Here is a 22,188-nt window from a genome sequence, read left to right as displayed (position 1 = left end):
AAGCACGCTTTGGGTTCTCTGCACTTTTTGTGTGGGTGGGAAAATCTGACAGGGAAAATCTGCTTTGAAAACTCCCTGCTTTAATGATCACAGAGACACTGTGAAGTTTTACTCAGAGTAAACCCATTTAAGTTAATGAACAGGACTACGTTAGGTCCATTAATGAGTCTATTCTGCACTATGCATTTAAAGCAGTCTCATACTCCAATACATTAACGACTCCCCCCTTTAAAAAAATCTTGGGAACTGTAGTTTCAGGGTGCTGAGAGTTGTTAACAGACCCCATCGCTATCACAGACTTAGAATTCTCAGAGTGGCTTAACAATCAATCCCTTTTCCCAGGGAACTCTGGGAACTGTAACTGTGAGAGGGAATAGTGATATCCTCACAACTCTCAGCACCCTTAACAAACTACAGCTCCCAGGATTCTTTGAGGCTAGCCATTGGCTGCTTAAAGTGGTACAAGACTGCTTTAAATGTAAAGTGCATCTACAGCCTGAGTTGAACCCCACCCTCTTTCTCAATCAACCTCCCCCAAACAGGTGCCCTCTAGATGTATTGGACCACAATCCACACTTTGGCACATAGTCCCCTGGAAATTAGGAGGGTAGCAACAATTTGTTCTTTTCAGTGCTTCCTTAGACAAGTTATTTAATCAGGCATTTTCTGGGTAGTAAAGTTAGATACTGCTCCAGTTGGTTTTACAGGCAGATTTAATGTATTCTTATTGTTTTAACCTTGCATGCTGTATTTCCAAATGGTGGGCAGTTATTATTATTAAAATAAAAGACCAAACTCCCATCAGTCCCCGCCAGCATGGCTAATAGACAGGGATTATGGAAGGAGTGGTCCAAAACATACAGAGGGCACCTGGTCAATAACAGCTGCTCTTAATATAGGTATCTGAGAGTTTCAGGTGTATTTGCGGGGAAAGGCCATAGCTCAGTGGTAGAGCATTTGCTTTGCATGCAAAAGGTTCCATGTTCAATCCCAGATAAGGCTGGGGGAGACCATTGTCTGAATTGCTGGAGAGCCACTGCCAGTCAGTGCAGTCAATACTAAGATAGATGGACCAATGGTCTGACTTTGTATAAGGCAGCATCCCAACTTCCTTTGCCACTGAGGGTCATGCCCCAGGCTATGATTTTTCAAGTGCTCTTACAAGACATTTATGTTTTAACAAGGCAGCACATGACCTACATAAATCATGACTCAAAATCTGAATGCGAGCAGTCATGCTCTCCCTGCCTCCAGAATTTAGCTTCTGGAGATTTTTCCACCAACAAGAAATGCTCCATTTCTACAATCTGCCCCTAAGCCTACTTGTTTACGACTGAATGAAAACAATAAGGATGCAATCAAGCTCTTTTGAAATCAAGGCAGGTTTTGCAGATGACTTCAAAGGGAATGAATTGCACCCTTTTTCAATCATCTGTATGGAACAGATGGGTGAGAATGGAAATATATCCACTGGCATTTTGCAAACTGATCCTGTGCATGTTTCAAGTATAAGAATGTGAACCTTTCTATGAGTTTCACCAGAAACCGAAAACATAAATTACAGTTAAACACAAGATTATTAACAATATAATTGTCTGGATAATTTATTTTTATTACTGAATAAATTGCTGTCTGCAAATAACCCACCTGGTTCTTGAATTCAAAATGCACCTGTTCAAATGCATACTTCTGCTGTGGGCATCAGCTTTGGCATTTACTTCTGCAGAATGGCACTGCAGCTGATGCTTCTCCTTTGTATATTGTTGTTGTTGTGGTTGAATTAAATTTCTATACCGCCCTATACCCATAGATCTCAGGGTGGTTCACAACGTAAGATTACAATATAAAAACACAAAATACATAATAAGAATAAGAATAAAATGTAATAGATCAACTGATTCCCAGAAGAGGGTCTCAAGATGTCTATGCACTTCTCCAAACACTCTGGGCACTGCTGTTTGCCTTCCAACAATGAAGCAGCTTCTAAATGTAATTTCACTTTCTATTGCCAGCCTAGCCATTGACACAAACAGAGTGTTCTCCAGGGTGAAGGTCTATCCAGGAGACCTGTCTGCCGGGCATCTCAGAGGGCACAACCCTAGTCTGGCTATGGCCCCCATGTGCCCAAGAGTACCTTCTTCCACTCCAGTGTGGAAGCTAATACTTTTGTTGTCTGCAATATCAGGGTATAGAGACTCTGCGATGCTACATTACTGCTTTTATAGATGCCACCTTTCAGTTAAAATAAAGACCCGAAATTGTCTCACAAAGAATATGAACACCACTGCTAATACAAACAATGCAGCTGATAATTTTTTTTAAAAAAACCTTACAATTTCAGAAGTATTAAAAATTAAAACCTTTGTTTTCCTGCTGAAAAGGCTAACACTCAAGAGGGGAGGCTAATGTGTGGTCCTCGAGATGTAGCTGGACTACAGCTCCCATCATCCCAGACTATCTAGCCTGCTGGTTGGGGTTGATGGGAGTCCAGAATTTGGCTTCTATTTACCCTGACAGGCTTCTCTGGAAGAGGGGCTATAGCCCCTCTCTGTGCCACTGCTGGATTCATGCCTAGCTACTGCTTGCCAGCAGTTGTGTATGGAGTTGCTGCTAGGGCTGTGAACCATATTTGGCCAGAGCCCGAATCCCAAGCAAAATCAGGCCTATTCAGTGGACCTTGTTTGAGCTGGATTGAGACAGCCCCGGATTGCTACAGGGTGGGACGTGAAGCAGGAAGAAGAAGAGGGCATGACTGAGAAGGAGGAGAAACCATGAAAAGGAAAGAGCCCTACCATGTGGCTGCATCTTCATGGAAGAAGGCTGGAGCTTCCTTGCCAGGCCTCTCCTCTCCTTCCTATTCCCTGAAGAAACACCACACACAATGAGATCTTAGTGGGAGGATCCGATTTTGTGCAGTGCTGCACCTCTCCTTCGTGTGTGACTTCCATGAGAGCAGCTCCTTCACAAATCACTTTCTTTTCATGCAGGGATGTCATTCATGAAGGAGGACCACAACACATGGATGTTGGGAGTTGTAGTACGCTCCATAAGTTCCCCCACAAGTTCAGCACCCCATAATTAGAAATGGGTGCTGTGATCAAACTTAACGAGCTGAGCAGAAAGAAAGGTATAAATGAAACCATTTATACAACTACAATTCATCAAATATATTACTGTATTTAATTGTCAATTATCCGTGTCTTAGGCCACAATACTATGCAGATTCTGCTGCAAGGAGACCTAACTGAAATCTGTAAGATTTATTTCAGAGCAAATGTACTTAGGATGCCCGGGGTAGTGATGAGAATGTTTAATATAGAAACAGCCTTTGTGCGCTTGTGTTCTGTTCTTCAAATTTGACTTTATGTCATTCTTGTCTTAACCTTTCATAGTACACAGCTATATTACAAATACAATTTCCAATTCAATAAGTGCATGCCTTTTGAGGCATGACCTTTAAAATTATTTCAGGCAACATGTAGATAGCTGTTTGAGGTCAATATGAAAGCCAAGAGATGTAAAAGTTTTCATGGGCCAGTTTTTCCTTCTAACTCTGATTAGGCAGTTCTTCCAAATTCTACAAGGTGTGTGTGAGAGAGAAAGTGGGGGAGCTGGAAAGGAACCATAAACTCCCTACCTGAAAACTGCTGCCAACCTCTCCCCCCCCAAAAAAAAAAATACAAAAGAGAGGAAGTGGTTTAACCCCCTATTTCATTGCTGCCACCCTCCTCATTTGGACAGAACCTTTGGACTGAAAAAAAGCTCTAAATAAAACCCTAGCTTTCAATAAATAAATAGTACAGAAACTGATATTTCTCACATGCCCATGTTCAATGTGCACAAATCAACATGAGATAACTCTTACTCCTTGCTTGCAGGTTCACCACAGGCATATGGCTGGCCCATAGGAGCCAATTCCTAAGGACCAAGGTCCCTTCAGCCCCCCAATAAAATATTTGAGGGGGCCAAGCCTCCAAGTTGGTAGGCATTGCCAATCAAATGGTATGTGTCTGCCGTGTCATGCGCTCGATTACACGGTTGGGGCTTAACTGCCCCCACCAATATTTTATTCAAGGTGTCACCCCTGCCCGCCTCCAGAATGCTGGGCTAAGATGGGCCACTGGCCTGATTCAGCTGTCCTGTCTGAGCACTTGCCACAAGAGATGCAGAACCTGAGCACAATAGCACAGCCAGCCAGCCTGCCTCTCTCTTTGAACACCAGGTGTTAGAGATAAGCCACAAAGGAAACCCTGGAAACAAGACCGATGGAAACAAGATAATGTGGCCATATGTCCTGCTTTACAGTGGACGGTCCTATATTTGGAAGCCCTTGAAGTTGCCCATCAACAACTTTAGCAGTTAAATTTTAAATTGGCATAGATACATATATGTTTGCACATGCAAATTATTTGCAAATCTGTTTCTCTGGGCCACTCTAGCCCAAGGCCACAAACTGAATACAGGACGCTCCCAATTTACACGGATGTTTCGTTCCAAGGCATCATATGTTTAAGTGAAATTGCGTATATTTGAAACAGCCTACAGATACCCTGTTCCACCCCCGTCGCACCTCGTTCCACCCCTTTTTGTGATGTTTTTGGGTCACTTCAGGATTTGGCGCAATGCACACATGTGCGGTTACGCACATATCAGACATACCTAAAATAGTCACTGCTTGTGCAAAGGTAGAGGCGATATTTTGCATCGGCAGTGCTTAGTTTTAGTTATTCTACATTGCGTGTCATTCCATTGGGTGATTTGAATCCCTACATGTCCTGAGGTGTGAGGAACCAGGGAAATAAATGTGGGACAGGAACTTGAGGTGCTACACAAAAACACAAACAAGCCTGCATATTGTAAAATATTTAAATCAAATCTGTATTCAAGCCCAAAGCTACCAATTTGCAATGGAATTTATTTCTCTCCTCTCTCGTCACACTATGAAGAGATTTTGTAGTCGTGAGTAAAAATAAACTAGTTCGTTTCTCTGCCATGAATCACATGAAGGTGTTGGGGAGTGGGATGTTAGAGAAAGCACAGATGGTCTGTCAGGGTCAGTGACCAGGGATGAATGGGCCGGTTGGGGATATGGGCTCATCTCTAGCACACCTGTTGTAAAAGCCACAGTGAAGAAACATTGTGAAAGGGAAGCCCAATTGTGGATACCATGTCTAACACCCTGTAAATCATAGGCGATCTTTGCTCTTGCTCCAGGCTCAATGACACACCTTTTTGGAGAAAGATATCTAGCAGCTCTTTGGAGGAACAGAGTTTTGCCAAACCGTTATATTGCATTCAGAACACTAGAACTCACCAGCCACCCAGATATTTCATGGTTTAAATCTAGAACTATGTGACAAAGGGCTCATTTTCACACTGCAAGTGGTTTGGTGCTTCTATCCTATGGCTCCATCCTTTGCAGCACAGAGGTCAGGGTAGCCGCTTACACATTTGTCAAAAGAAAGGAAAAGCACCAGCAAATAAGAGGCATCAGCAAATTTGCATAAGAATTTCACATGCAATTATTAGTTTTTTAAAAAAAGTAAAGGTAAAGGACCCTGGATGGTTAAGTCCAATCAAAAGGTGACTATGGGGTGGTGGCGCTCATCTTGCTTCAGGCCAAGGGAGCCTGCAAACAGCTTTCTGGGTCATGTGGCCAGCATGACTAAACCGCTTCTGGTACCTGGAGGACCGTGATGAGTGCCAGAGTGCACGGAAACACCATTTACCTTCCCACTGCAGCAGTACCTATTTATCTACTTGCACTGGTATGCTTTCAAACTGCTAGGTTGGCAGGAGCTGGGGCAAAGCAACGGGAGCTCACTCCACCACACGGATTCGAACAACCAACCTTCCGATCAGGAAGCCCAAGAGGCTCAGTGATTTAGACCACAGCGCCATCCGCTCCCTACATATGAATAGTATAAATGCATGTTTAGAAAGTATTACTATCATCTCATTAGGAATACAGTACATTTCATCATAGTGGGAAACACTTAGGAAGTGTAGAAAACGTAGAAAGTTGCTTATACCAAGTCAGGCCATTAGTCCACTTAGCTCAGTATTGTCTACACTGACTGGCAGCAGCTCTCCGTGATTTCAGATGGGACATTCCCAGTCCTACCTGGAGATCCTTCAGTGAGGTCCATTCCAAGGGCCCTCTCAACCAGACCTTATTTGTTCGTAATGGAAGACCACATTTACAAAAGTTGTCTGGTGTAGTTATCTTCCATGCCCATGGAATGGAAGACATAAATTTGACTACAAGGACAAATCATTTAGGGCAGGGATGGGGAATGTATGTCCCTCCAGATGTTGTGGACTCTGACTCCCATCCATTGGCCATGTTGGCTGGTGCTAATGGGGAGCTGGTTTCTAACCACATTTGGAAGGGCACAGATCCCTCAACCCTGATTTTAAAGAACTCAAAAACAGTGTTAGAAACTGAGATATAAAAGCTAGGAGCTAAATGGCACCTTAAACCTAGGTTATGGGCACAACAATGGAATGTATAGGCCCACTTTTTTAATAACAAGAATACAAAGCTGAAAATGAATGAACTGCCGCTAAAATATTATGTTCACTTTTCACATGGTCTAGTCCTTCCCCTGCCCACCCCCCTAATATTCTTAAGAGGGTCTCTCCTCCAGTCTTCAGAGAGTAGCTGGAAGTGGGGAAGCAGAAAAAGGTCCTCCTTTCCTTCCACTCTGCAGTTTTAATCTGAAATCTTAGAAGCAGTACTGCATCCAGAGCTCAGAAACGGCTAGCGCTAATGAAATTCCGTGTCACAATGGGAGTTTTTCAAAACAACTACCTTCCATTAATACTGGTTTCACATACAATATGAGAATTTGGAAGTCTACTTTTCAAGTCTGCTTTGCAAGTAAAAAAAGATTTGACAAAGAGCACAATTGTGGAAAAGTTAAAATTCCTTAGACACTTGGCCTTTATATATAATGCACTCAGTCAACATTGGAACTATCAAGAGAGGAAGAATAATTTACCCTCAAGGCACTTCCAAGTTTCTAAAAATAATATTCAGGCTCACAGTTGTCCTTTCATTGGGGTAAGCACCTTCAATCAAACTATAAAACAGCACTGTCCATCTTTGCACTAATACTGGGTCTGTACTGTTGACTCAATACAAGACTTTCAGTGAGAGATAAGCTTCTTACAGGAAAATACTCCTTGCAAAAGAGCAACAGAAAATAAGAATCTCATTACTTATTACAGAAAAGTAAAAAAGCAAGGAAGTAATTACATTTGCTGAGTAAAGAAGGCTTTGTCCTTGCTGCGAAGAAAACAGAGTTGCTGCATATCCACTTTTCTTCAGCAGGGAGCAGTGTACAAATTAATGCTTGTGGTGATTGTTATTAAATCTTCACTGGAGGGCAAAGCCCGCAAGCTCATGTTAGGCTGGTCACTCAGCAGTAAGGAGGACACATGTCGGGCGCATTTTTAATGCAAACTGTAAGTAGTCCAAGAGTTTCATATGAGAAATGATTCTTCAATAGTTTATGAAAGGAGGACAGCTCACGCCACCAAGGTCTTAAACTAATTCCTTTCTGGATCTACTGCAAAAACTGTACTCCATACTGTGATGATATAGATTTGGGGCTGCTTTAGACCATCTTTCTCAGTTTGCTCCTGATTTATGTGTACATGTAAGATGTGAAAGAGGCAAATGGATGGGTGGGAACGCAGATAGCCTCATTCAAGCATTCAAAGCAGGAACAGGGTTGTATCCAAATGTGTTCTACCTAAAGTAGGCCCACTGAAATTAATGGATCTAAGTTAGTTGTGGGCATTAATTCCAATGGGTTTACTCTGAGCATGACTAATTGTGGCTACTACTCAATGTAATTAACATGCCTAGGGAAGCAGATGCCACCCCTGACTCATGCACATTCATTAGAAATTCCACAAAGACCCTAACACTGGGCAACTCTACAGATGTAATAATAAATGCTTGTAGGTTGGGGTGGAGCTTGCCACCCCCATGCATTCATTATTCCTATGTTTATCATCTAGTACAGGCATAGGCAAACTCGGCCCTCCAGGTGTTTTGAGACTACATTTCCCATCATCCCTGATCACTGGTCCTGTTAGCTAGGGATGATGGGAGTTGTAATCCCAAACATCTGGAGGGCCGAGTTTGCCAATGCCTGATCTAGTAAGAATTAACATTATATAGTATGGTTGTGGCCCTCTAAGATTTCTTTGCCACCTTAGAATATGCTACATGAGCTTTAAACTGCACACTGCTCTTTGCTATTGCCCCTTGTATGCACAACAACAATTGCTTTCAGCTCTCTGCAAGAAATTTGATTTATGCCAATCTACAGTTAAAAGTAACCACAATAGCTTTCAATAAAACAAAGCCAGGCATATCAAACAATAAACTAACACAGATAAGAACAACATAGCAAGGGAAACAGCATAAAATTGGATACAAATCAGGACAAAGAACAAGAATTACAGATTATTTGTTTCCTCGTTCACTTACTTTTACCTCACCCTTCATCAAATCATGACCCGAAGGTGGCTGATAGATAAAAACATAAAATTGAGATTAAGGGTGAACTATTAACACCACCACCGCATCTCCAGACCCGTAGCCCATGCTGGCCAGGTGGAATTGTTGTAAGAATTTCCTTCTACACTACCTCTTCATTACTCAGATGAGGGAACAGCTTTTAAATAAAACACGGAACCAAGAGAATTGCAGGAAGCTTCAGCAGATCCAGTTAGGGACCTGGAGTTTATTATTTACTATTGCAACAGGACAGAGCTCAGCTTACCACAGAAGGAAGGCAAATCACTGTCGGAGCCTATAGCTAGTGTACCAACAGAATCTGGAGTTGGCCAGTGCCATTTTGCAATGGCAGTGGGACCAGTTTGGGATTCAACAGATTCTGCGATGGCTCAGCCTCTCCCTGCTCCATTTTGGGCATTCCCACTGGCTGCTCGCAGTGGGGACCCCACAGGTGTCTCTTCTGCCTGCCTGTTCAAAATGCGGAAGGGAGAGCTCTCTGCCAGCTGAGTGATGCTAACACCAATCCGCAGATAGAGGCCAGCAAGTCTATGCGGACGGACAACTCCACTCGATCCAATTGTTCCCTAAACTAGAAAAATCTCAAAAGCAAATGAAAAATAACAGTCAAAGGCAGCAATACAATTGGCTAACAGCATTCAGTTTGCAAATTGCACATTATCTCAGCACACACACACCCAAACACCAGGTGAATAAAAATTTCTTGGCTATAATCTTATGCACACTTACTGTGAATAAGCCCCATTAAAGACAGTTGGCCAAACTTCACAGGCAACATGCACAGGATTGTGCTGTTATTCTAGCCTGGAAAATAAGAGTTTCAAAACACATGAGGAGCCTCCATGGGCAGAAGAGGCTTCTTGCTATAGACAGGCGCCTTGTGGAAGGCTTTTAAAATGGTGACGGATAAGGATGAAGTGCGCAAACTCATCCCCACTACCTCTCCCTAATGCAACAACACCCCCATTTCCATAATAGTTGAAGACTGCTAACATCATCTGAAAGATAATAGTGCTGCCCTGCCTCCACAAAAGGAGGCCACCACTGAAAAGGCCCTCCTCCCTGGTTGGCATCCACCTAGTGTCTGAAGATAAGGGTGTCTCCAAGCTGTTCTTAAATCTCAGGCATGTTCAAATGGAGGAAGCTGCGAATCTGTATCATAGCCTGTAACCATGATGGATTTTGGGGAATGAACTTGAATTTCCTAGGGGTATTTCCCAGCTTCAGTAAACAACGACCCTGAAACAAGTTACAGAAACATCAACATCTCCCTTTCACAGAACTTTCTCATGTTTCACCTGCCCAAAAGCAAGGACAGTAAAAAAAAAATCCAGTGATTTATTCTATGGAACAACACTGCACAATACTTGTGAAACACACACACACACAAACACACATTAAACCATAGATCTGGTTCCGCTCTACGTTCCTACAGACTCAATACCTACCAAATGCTAGAATATAAATCTCTAATTTAAGTTACTAATCTGTGCACATAAGAGCTGATAGTACTCTCGTCAAATCTAAACTTGTACTTAGACACTGGGGAATTTGTTTATATAAAACTGTGCACTATCCCCCCCTTTCCCTCTCAATTGCGAGTTGAGAACATGTAAAAAGTCACGTGCAAAGAGTCACACTGTGCAAATTAAAAATCTCCAAGGCTGTTCACACTAGGCAGCCTGGGTTAATTTTCTCATTCTTGCATATCAAGAAAATGGGGTCATGTTTGGATTGTGATTTGAGCACAAGCCTAACCACCGCAAAATTCTCTTCTAATGATACTGACACCACAGGTACGCCTTAAGGCTAACTACATGGAAGGCAACTTGCATTTTTTCCATCACTGTATCCAGGGGAGCAGCATAAATGGTTGTTAGCAACTGAAGGCGGTGCTACTTTGGGTGTTTCATGTGTCAGTTCCCAACACTTTCTGATAACTGCCACCCAGGAGGAAAATTACATGCAATTTCCCTCCCATTGTATTCACTTTTGAGTTTGTCAGTGGGCACGGACATGTCATTTTCCTACCACTTTGAGATTAAAACCTACATTAAATGGAAAAACCAAAAATCAAAAGACTGCGTGCCTCACGCGCGATGCACAGTGCTTGCAAGAGGCGAGATGTTTATGGCAACACGCAGTCTGAGGTGAGTCCCCAGAGACTGTCAGACAGCAAGCCTGAAGGAGTAATTGTTTAAGCGGCCATCTCTCAATTTCCCATTCACAGCTAACTGACTTGTGGCAGTTTGCTTCTTCCATTTTCGTGCTGGTCGCCTTCAGACCACCTGGGGAGCGTACAGAGCTGACCTAAATGTCATCTTGCTCAGGCCAAAGTTGCAAAATGATCGTGGGAAAGATCCCAGCTTAACCCACAGTTTGAGAAAGAGCTTGATCTTTTTTCTTTTTCCTGTATTTTTGGTGTGGTTTCTTTGGCAAAATCGTAATGGGATCAAAGATCAGTGCTGCTTTAAAGCCTCTCCCCCCCCCCCCCGCTAAATTATCCCTCGTTTCCTAATCTAATCTGATTTTTTAATGTTATTTTTTCGACAGCACTGTATGAATGTTCTTCAAATCATCACTTTTCTGTTCACCTGCCATGCTGTATACTGCCAGTATATAAGGCACAACTAATCCATTTTGAACAGTATGAGACTGAATGACTAGAAACTGCAAGGTTACGGGGCTTTGCTCTCAATGTGTATGAACTCACAATATGGGATTATTATTATTATTATTATATCAGAAAGTCATCTGATTTGTACATGAAGGGAAACTGAAAAGTGGAGTTTAGGGATAGGGGATAAATTAGATTCAGTGAACCTACCCAATAGATGTAATAATAACATGAATAAACCAACCAATATGTAAAACAAAGGACAGCCATCCTTCAAAATCCACACCTTTCTGAATTCTGCAGTTCTCTCAGCCAAGAAATGGGTGCATGAAAGCACATATTCTAGGGCAAAGCATGCATTAAAATGCATATATTCATGAAAATAATGTGGGATAACCCAGCCTCATTTAACCAACATGCTTAAGTCGAATTAACACAAGGGGTTAATACCATAGAGTAAACTGTCCTGCCAGGCTTAGCTATGCCCACGTCCCCTCAGCTTGGGAGAAAACAGGTAATCAAGCCTTTGTTCACACCCAGTCTCCCTGAGAAGTTCCTACACCAATAATTTCACCACTTTAGAAATAAACTAAGTTTTGCTGCCCATGAAACCTTGTAAGTAAACCATTTCATGAAAAAGAGATCTGCCTATCTTTAGAAAGGATGAGTGAGCTCTGCTCACCTCTGAGGGGAGCGTGTAAGGGGGGGGGGGAGAAGGAGGTGTGACCACATTTACTTTGGCCATGCTGGCATGTGGCCTCTGGATGGTGAACCAAGAACAAATACTGCCCTCAGGCCCTTAGCTATCCCTGATCTACGGTATCTGCTGCAATAATTAGGGGGGAAATCAGCCTCTGAGATTTATTAATTGCACAGTTAAGCACACTGGATCTGCAGCAATATTACCTACTTTTTTGAAATTGGAATTGCTTTCACATTTTTCCCAATTATGAAAACCATGCTTGCATGAAAAAGCAATATTATTAACAGTTTGTTTTCTTCCATGACAATGCATTTAAACATTTACTGCAGGCTAAAAATCCACAGAGCCAAACCATTGGATATGCAGTATTGGCTGTGTCTAACTCAACACCTGGGGGAAGGCATAAAAGCAGCACTATAATTTTATTTATGTATCAAGTGTTCTTCCTCAGGCAATATCTGTTTTTCCATCTGCATTTCTGTGCTGGAGGGAAGGAGGTCCACAGATGAAAGAGGGGTCCCATTGGTTTACATGAATTTAGGTGCCTCTCAAAAATCTGGTCTAGGACATTGTATTTTAAGTGGGATTTACAGTCCAGCACCATCCAGAAGAACACATGTTCCTCAGCCCTGACCTATATCTACTTCCATGAATATATCTAATACTTTTTAAAAATAAAAATATTATTCTTGTACTAAAAGCTAAAAATCCTCAAGTGCTTCAGCTTTCCTGCATTGGCAAAGTGGTCCCCCCTCCCACCCACTGATCATTTTGGTTGCCTTTCTCTTTTACTTAGAAATGCTTTGACCTCGCTGTCATATATACAATATGGATCATTGAGGGGGGAGTAATTTATCGTACCAATATAAACGCTGATTAATCATCCACCATAGATATATGCAGGTGGGCAATCCATCTGAAAATAACAAATTACCCTTGAATCAGTATGGGTGGTCTCTGTGAGAGAAGGAAGATTGTATCCTTACCTTTCATCAGTATAGAAGGTTTCCTTAACATGAAGTCCTTATTGAACAAAAGCAGGAGGTGATTGGGGAAGTGGCAAGGGGCTGAACCTAGCAGCCTATGCTGTTGAACTGCTGATTAGCTTAAACAAAAATTGCCTTCCCACAGCCCCAGATGTTCAACTGCATACAGCCAGGTGGATACATTCAGAGGCAACTGACTTTGTTCACCTATCTCTCCACTCTAGATTGCAAAAGCTTTTAAATAATAATAATAATAATTTATTTATATCTCACCCTTCCCTGCCGAAGCCGGGCTCAGAGTGGCTAACAGCAATAAAAGTAACACAGCATTCTAAAATCAATATTCTAAAATCAATTCAAAATCAAATGGCAACCACTGGGCCAGAGTCTACAAGAATCACCAAAGGAGGGGGTCAGGCTGTGCCCTGGCCAAAGGCCTGGTGGAACAGCTCTGTCTTGCAGGCCCTGCGGAAAGATGTCAAGTCCCGCAGGGCCCTAGTCTCTTGTGACAGAGTCTCCCACCAGATCAGGGCCACAGCCGAAAAAGCCCTGGCTCTGGTTGAGGCCAGCCTAAACTCTCTGTGGCCCGGGACCTCCAAAATGTTTTTATTTGAAGACCGTAAGGTCCTCCGTGGGCATACCAGGAGAGGCGGTCCCGTAAGTACGAGAGTCCTAGGTTGTATAGGGCTTTAAAGGTTAAAACCAGCACCTTAAAACTGATCCTGTACTCCACCGAGAGCCAGTGCAGTTGGTAATGCACTGGGTGAATGTGATCCCGCGGCGAGGATCCCGTAAGGAGTCGCACAGCAGCATTTTGCGCCCGCTGGAGTTTCTGGGTCAGTCTCAAGGGCAGCCCCACGTAGAGTGAGTTACAATAATCAAGTCTGGAGGTGACCGTCGCATGGATCACAGTGGCTAGGTCAGGGCGAGAGAGGTAAGGAGCCAACTGCTTAGCTTGGCGGAGATGAAAAAATGCTGCCTTTGTTATAGCTGCAATCTGCGCCTCCATGGAAAGGGAGGTGTCGAAGATTACACCCAAACTCTTAACGGCCAGTGCTGGCACTAATTGTGCCCCATAAGAGATGAGAGTTGCTCCCCAATCCCATATCTTCCCGACCTGTCTTCGAAGGATTTAACTTCAACCGGCTCCCACGTAACCATCCAGCCACAGCTTCCAAACTTCTGATCAGTGTGTCTGGGGCCGAGTCAGGATGGCCATCCATCAACAGATAGAGTTGGGTGTCATCAGCATACTGATGGCAGCCCAGCCCAAAACTCTGGACAAGCTGGGCTTATAAAGATGTTGAAAAGCATCGGGGAGAGTATCACACTCTGCGGCACTCCACACACCAAGGAGTGGCACGATGACAGTCCCCCCCCCAAGCGCCACCCTCTGTCCCCGACCAGAGAGAAACGAGCGCAGCCACTGAAGGACTGTGCCCTGGATCCCCACGTCGGAGAGGCGGTGGTCCAGGAGTTCATGATCGACCATGTCGAAGGCTGCTGACAGGTCTAGAAGAATCAGCAGCCCCGACCCACCTCGATCCAGCTGCCTGCAGAGATCATCTTTAGGGCGACCAGAGCCGTCTCGGTCCCATGACCAGAGTGGAAGCCGGACTGGAATGGATCCAGAGCCAATGTTTCCTCCAGAAACCCACCAATTAACCTGTTTACAAGAATATATTAAATTGTCTGCCATATATTCCTAACAAGAAGCAAGGCAAAGTCTACACACCATTGAGATTTTTTGGATTCTTTATATACCTGAGTTCTTTAGTGCATAAAGTCACATTTGGCCAGCATCGCACAGAAGGGATAAGGAATAAAAATTCTACTGGAATTAGCATTTGCCATTTTGTTACTTGACTATCAATTTTATATATTCCATTTATAAATCCACCCTTTTATCATTTAATGTCTCTAGGGTGGATTTTAACATAAAACTGAACTTGAAACAGGTTGCAATATATTGGCATTAAAAAGTGACAGATATTGCTTCTCCGTATAATTCTTTTTTGTTAATATAGTAAAAACTTTGTAATCTTTCTTCTTCCCCTCTCTTCTTATTCACACTTTTCTTTCTTTTTGAATGTAATAGAATAAAAAAAATCTAAAAGTAATGTTAAAAAACTAGATCACAATAACCATCACATTAAAGAAAATGTAAAACATCAAACAGAAATTACTACTGAAATCACACCTGGGACTTACATTGACATACAAAGCCCTAAATGACTTGGGTTGCAAATATCAGAAGGAATGCCCCCTCCCATGCAGACTTGCCCAGGTGTTAAGATCTGGAGGTGAGGCCTTGCTGATAAGCTCTGCTGTCTTATGAAGTTTGTGGGGCAGCAGAACATAAGAGGGCCTTTTTTGTGATGGCCCCAGATTGTGGAATGCACTTCTCTTCAAAGAGCATTTTGACATCAGGACAAGATGCATCTTTTTGCGTAGGCCTTGAGGTTGGGGACAAGATCAGAATCCCCCTTTCATTTACAGTGTTGACGCTGTTGCTGGTTGCTGTTGATTTGGTTTTGGCCTAGTAATGTGTATGTATTACATGCCTTACTTATTTTGTACTGTATGTAACCCACCCTGGGACTGCATGATAAAGGGCAGGCTATAAATGCCAATAAATATTAAATAAAGCAAGCAGACAGGCAATAAATCAGACAGTAACTGGTTTCATTGCATCAAACTCATCCAAATGCCTGGGCATCTTTAGCTATCCCCAAAATTTAAGTAATTAGCACCTCAGAGGTGAAGGCGTTAAAATTACTAGTGAACAGAATATTCAGATTCAGATTTTCTGTAAGGCACAAAGAGCAGAAGTCAATGTGAATGAGAACCTCTCCATAACACAATTATTCAAGAGCAGCAATTAAACAATATATGTTTTATTCAGAACACATTTATTGTCATGCATTCCATCGCCTTACCCCTCTGTTGTTGTTTTCATTGGCCTTATTCAATGAAAGCCAAGTGATTTGAAAAAAGAATTCAGTTCACCAATATGCTAATATCACATATGGTGTTATTTGATGCACTTATATAAGATACACAGTCATACGCAAGACGCATCGCTATCAGAATACAAAAAAGCCAAGGCCATGCTGTAGTTCTGACAGGAAAGTATTTTTAGGTGTGCAAAAGATGTGGGTTTTGTTCCACAATTCCCTGACATACATTCCCTGTTCAGAAAAATCAGTCTAGCAGGGAGGTGAGGCAATAGCACAGTCTCTAGAGACACCTGAACTGCCAAGGTCTATTTTTGGCCCTGCCACAAATTTGGCATGTGAGAGGAAAATCTCCTGCATGTATTAGAATCCTAAGTGTGCAGAAGGATTCCTGAAATATGAACAGACGGCCTGATTTAAACAGGATGTCAGGCCCTTCCAAGTTGCCACGGTTTTCTTTTCCAAGCAAAGGCTCCTGTTACTGTGATGCTCCCCCTATTTCCCTAAGCCACGGCATGTGCCAAGAGCACAGTAGTTGCTTTCCTTTGGAAGGAGGTCACTGGAAGCTCATTGGCTTTTTTTGCAATGTTTGAGTTTATCTGCAAGTTTACAGGAGCATGGGTGGAGGTTCGCAATATAAAACATTGCAGCAGGTTGCCAAAGTCCACATCAGATCATCCAGCACCCTTAAGGTGGTTACAGAGCCCAAACTCAGCTTTCTCAAAAGGGTTTCTTCTGGCATGTTAAAGACTAACAAATGTATTGTGGCAAAAGCTTTTGTGACGTAGGGCCTATTTCTCTACTTTAGCCCATGAATGCTTACGCCATAATGGCATTGGCAACTTCAAAATCAGTTTACTGAAATGCCCTCTACGTGGGGGTACCTTTGTGCTTCATCCAGAAGCAGCAGTTACTCATTTTGAAGTAAAAGCAGCTTGGGTCAGATCCAGAAAATGTTCCCTTGCTCACTGTTTGCTTCTGCATAAAAACACCTTCAAGGGCTAATGGGGGCATTTTCAGAGCATGCATGATTGAAAGCGCATTCTCGATTACAGCTCTGCAGCTGATTTTTCTTCAGCTAACAAGTGGCCGGTTTAAGCATTAAAAAACCCACGAAAAGTGAGAATAATGTAATATTTAGTTTTGCCCTAAATCAACAAATATCTAGCAGCATGCAAAGGATAGACCATTGCTAGGCATCATCTTCTTTAGAGCAAAAGCTTCCTGAGAAAACTGGGAAAGGCAATTGATTTATTAGCCACTTTTCTACTTAAAAACACCCAAAGTGACACAAAACAAAAAGCATAATAATCAATAAAATTTACCTAATACAGTACAACAATAAAAGCTCAGTAAAAGCCTAAAGTCAGCTTGGCTGCAAATTGCAATATAACCAAAGCCTAAAAATCACAACCTAAACAAATGTAGCAGTAAAAAAAATAACCCTAAACACGAAAGCTTTCTATCCTGCTCACAGCAGTTTATGCACACTAAAGGATGCCAGTATCACTCTGCTGGCTCAGAGCCTTCCATTCCACTCGCCAAATGGGTAGGCAGGTGGAAGTGTCACTAGCAGAAAGCTGGGGAGCGGTGGAGTTAGGATCACTCACTTAAGCCTGTAATCCTTCTTCTTCTTGGTGTATCAACAAAAAAAATCAAATATTTTTTTTTTTTTAAGTCTGTAATCCTATATCCCTGGGATGACTCATCTTTATTTCCTTCTTTTTGGACTTAGCACCAAATTAATCCATGCTCAGTCCTCGGGGGTTGAGAGAAGTGTAAAAGTGAGCGTGACCCAGTTTTTGTGACCCCACATTTCAGGTGTCTTGAGGGGTCATGAAAACCTTTTGATGTCACAGAATTATGATACCGACTGTGTTTTCCCAGTGGATCAACTGAATTCAATGGGACTTTATTCTAAGCAAACATGTGTTGGATTGTACTGTAAATGATGGGACAGCCTCTCAAGCAGCCCTTTACCAATGCCAACCGTCTTAAGACACAAACTTTCCCACTTGCAAGACATTTTTGGCATATTCTGAATGTACAGTGGTACCTCTAGTTATGTTCCGCTCTCGTTACGGACTTTCAGCTTACGAACGTGGCCAACCTGGAAGTGTTTACTTTCGGGTTCGCCACGCGCGCATGCGCAAAAGCAATCTGCGTGCTTCGCGTATGTGCAGAAGCACTCGATCACACCATGCACATGCATGGAAGAGGCGCTCTAGTTGCAGACTTTTTGGGGTGCGAATGGCACCCTGAAATGGATTAAGTCCGCAACTAGAGGTACCACTGTATTGTTGTGTAAGAGTGGGTAAGTACTTCTGGATCCTTTGCTGTTGCTTGAGGCACAGGTGGCCTCAGTGGCAGGGATCTGGACAGGGATAGCCTAACTCCTGGTAATCTCTAGGTCAGATTACTGCAATGTGTCATCCATGGGGCTGCCTCTAAAGACGGTTCGGAAACTTCAGCTGGTGCAGAATTCAGCAGCCAGCTTGCTCACCAGGGCAAGCCAGTTTGAGCATATAATGCCAATTCTGACCCAATTACACTGGCTGCCAATCAGTTTCCGGGCCCACTTCAAAGTGCTGATTTTGACTTATAAAGCCTTAAATGGCTCAGGACTGCAATACCTCAAGGTTCACCTCTCCTCCTATGAACTGACCCGGATCCTGCGATCATCATCTGAGGCCCTTCTTCATGTGCCTTCGCCACAAGAGGTCTGGAGGATGGCAACACGAGAATTGGCCTTTTCTGTGGTGGCTCCCCATTGGAGAAATGCTCTCTCCTGGGAGGCTCACCTGACACCTTCATTATATAGCTTTAGGCACCAAGCGAAAACCTTTCTCTTCAACCAGGCCTTTGGTTGATTAACATTCTATGTCCTCCTAAATGTGTTTTTGAGAGGGGGGCTATTGGTTTGTTCTTGGTTTTATTATGCATTTTGTGTTCTCATTTTGAATTTCTGCCTTGTGATCTCCGGATGAAGGGCAGCACACAAATTTAATAAATTTAATAATGATGTAAGAATAGTTAACAGTTTATTTCCAATAAAATATTTTTCGCCACTGGGGATGCAAGTGTTCGTCCCTCTGTGCAATTCTACTCTGGGCTTGAGATATCTCATTTATGCGGGCTCTGTGCTGTGGATGTACATTTTCCGCCCTGTCTCTTTAAACCTTTCCCATGCATCCCACAGTGTGCGACAGAGCACCATGATCAAGGCATCTACATATATAACATTATCTTTGTAGTTGCAGCCGCTAAGCTCAATATCCCACACTGCTGCTGCTCCGGTTTACCGAACCTACTATGCAAGCGTAAGGAAGTCGTTAGGATCGGCTGTAGCCTGGTTTTGTTTTATTTATTGTAATTATTTTAAAATTAGCATAAACACTGAAAGATTTAGGACTCTACAGCATCCAAAAGCCTCTGGCACTTCATGGAAGCTGGCACCTTCAATTTGAACCACTTTGAGAGTGATAACAGTTGCTTTGAAATTGACACGGTTCACGCTGAAGCTGGTCTTCAAAGAGAGGAACTGGCATTAGGAAAAAAATTAAAATCCTCCAATCCCAGCTTGTGCTTCTGGCGCACGGCACATGCATATACATCCCATAAGGAGCACAGTCTGCATCGTGCGGTTCTTTCGTACTTAATAAAATTAACATTAGCAACAGAAAATAGGATTTGAGGTGACATTTCAGCCAAGGATTTTTCCCCCACAGCTGAAAAGGAGACCATAGCTAAGGGGGAGGGGAGGAACAGCAAAATTCTGATCCTTTTTAAAATCCCTAGCATGGTTTCATTAGCTTCTTGAACCAAGATTGGCTCGGCCCATTGAAGAGAGATATGGAACAAGAGCAAACGAGAAAGAATAGACTGCTTACTTCACATAATCTTCCCCCGAAGTACGTGTATTTCATAACTGCTGTGTGCTGATGCAGGACACCTACTTGCACTTATTTACTTACATCAGCTTGTAAGAGGGATAATTCATCAAACAGGTAAAAAAAGAAAACGCAGAACTGTGCAAGATGCCTTTTTTTTTTTTGAAGCAGTAAAACCCATCCAAGTAATTTGTCATCCGAAATTATTCATCCATCATTATTTTCATAACATTCAAAGGTAGGCAAAGAAGATTCCATACCAGCAGAAATGTGCATTGAGAAAAAAGCAACCATTAGAAACATCCTAGTAGAGATTAATTTTTCTATTTCATCCTCTTCTCTCCTGCCCCCCCCCCCCCGCAATGAACCTTGCTCATATCTAGAGTGGGAATAATGTTCCTTGACTTACGATTGGCTGTCCTGCTTTGATCACTCTGGACGCTGTCATTTGACTGGTTGCTTGAGATCGACGAGACACTGGAGCTCCTGACAAAGCCAAAGGCTGCTAGTTTAGCGGCCGGCAAGCGGGAATAACCAGGAGGGCGAAGTCCAGACTGACACGGCTTGGGAAGGTTTGATTTCGTAGCATTTGGATTCGGGCCTTTTTTGAGATCAACTGGGGGTAGAAATTAAAAATGTTATACGAAAACACAGTAAGCAAGGATTGCATTACAGTGCTGTGTTTATTGGAAACGAACAGTCTTAGGATCTAAAGTAGGCCATTCTTTTGGCCTTTTTCAAGTTGGCATCTTTTAAACACACCCACACACCCATATCATCACCACCAGTGGAGTTAAAAGCACTAGACTAGAGCTGAGCAGGTGTTTTTCAGTAGAGTTGGAATAGACCACAAAGGTCCTCTAGTCCAACCCCCTGCAATGCAAGAATCTTTCACCCAATGTGGGGCTCGAATCTACGACCCTGAGATTAAGGGTTTCATGCTCTGCTGACTGAGCTATTCCAGCTGAAACATATAAGATACTACAATAACTTTGGTTGGTTTTTGTAGGTTTTAAACATGAAAATGAAAAAAATGATATTAACGGTTAAAGATATCCCACATACCCCAGGTGGGTGCTTTGTAGGGGCCTCAGCTGTGCAGGGAAGAAGGTTAGAAAGTCACCCTGATCTTCCTCTCCCCTGCTTTACTCTGAATGGATTCAGAAATACTGGCTGCAAATAACTTCAGACAATGCCCCTTCCTTAATATATTGTGTGGTTCGCTCCCTTAGGCCTCCTGGCCTCTCATGAGACTATTGCTTCTCCATTGCCTTAGGTGGCTGAATTGCAATATTCCTTCTCCTTGGTGCCAGAGCTTCCTTTGCCATCACTCCAGTGGCTGGGACAACCCTTTTGTTTTCAGGAGCCAACGCCCTTGTTGTGCTGTGGGGCTGGCTGTGGTCAGGCCACTCAAGTCGCCTTCATCGCTCTGATGGGATGGAGAATCCAGTACACGACCGTATTTATGATAATCAGCACTAACTGGGACTACTGATAGAAAATCCATGCGTAACACAGATAGCATTATATTCAATGGGGGGCACTGACATTACAGCTAGGCTGTCAGAGCAAATGTGAAAGAAACTTAATGGCAGGGTGCCATCCTCCTGCAGGGAAATACATTTTTCAGCAGCAAATTAAGTGTAATGGTAAAATTTAATACTGTCTTCTAAAGAAGAGTTATAGCACATCCACCTTCTGTCTGATGTCTTTATTATTTAGAATTTCCTAATTACTTGCTCAACAGGGGTATAATCTCCATTTTGAAGGATTTCCAGAAAATCATAGGTTCTAATAGGAAGGCTTTCAGCACAGGAAAGCTTGCTTTAGATACAGGATAGCCGTATTTAAACATCACAACCTTTTTCATGCAGCATACTAAAAAGGACTTTCCCCATGGTGCCAAATAACAATCCCTGTAGAGGGTGAAACATTTCAGAGTTTCCCAGAGTTTCCCAAGTCATGGAGCATCCGTACTCAAGCACCACCACACCCAAGGATAAGGAGCTGTCCTTATAACACCATAAAGAGTTTTTAAATGTTACACCAAGAACACCATCAAGGTGGAGCAATTGTTGAAAGTGTAATACTTTAACTCGCCTTCAGGCAGGGCCTAAACTGAATGGCTTACGGACAGTCGACTATACAGCCGAGATAATAGAATCCATCTTTTGATTCCTGCCACTTCATTACAGTGTGTCAGGACCTATTGGCCAATGCCCCATGTGGTGAAATGTACAACCACAGTCTTTCAGTGCTCTGGTCTGGCTCCACCCACCAGGATGGCCATTGGCTCCACATGGGCAGGATGGAATATAGGTAGGTTCCCAGTCGCAGTGGTGCTTTGCTTGAGCTCTGGAGTGTCTTGCGTTCCTAGCCTTGTTCTTCAATTCTGACTCCTACCCTTGGCTTCTGATTGTTGTTTGCTCTTGACTCCTGGTTCTGACTTGCTCCACTGCCTCCCGTGGACAAGTGCTTCTA

General features: G+C 42.9%; 1 protein-coding gene across 3 annotated transcripts in view; it reads right to left on the bottom strand.

Annotated features, from left to right (window-relative positions):
* The window catches only part of MTUS2 (microtubule associated scaffold protein 2), a 307,230-nt gene that overhangs the window by 170,784 nt on the left and 114,258 nt on the right, over window positions 1-22,188 (bottom strand). For all 3 annotated transcript variants that reach the window (XM_081004039.1, XM_081004040.1, XM_081004038.1), the window contains one exon: window positions 20,117-20,323. In XM_081004039.1, the coding sequence (XP_080860165.1) occupies window positions 20,117-20,323 (207 nt within the window). The remainder of the gene's footprint in view (window positions 1-20,116; window positions 20,324-22,188) is intronic.

Source organism: Podarcis pityusensis (genome assembly GCF_964106645.2).
Source record: "Podarcis pityusensis genome assembly, chromosome: 4".
NCBI classification, from domain to species: Eukaryota; Metazoa; Chordata; class Lepidosauria; order Squamata; family Lacertidae; genus Podarcis; species Podarcis pityusensis.
This window is presented reverse-complemented; position numbering and strand designations above follow the sequence as displayed.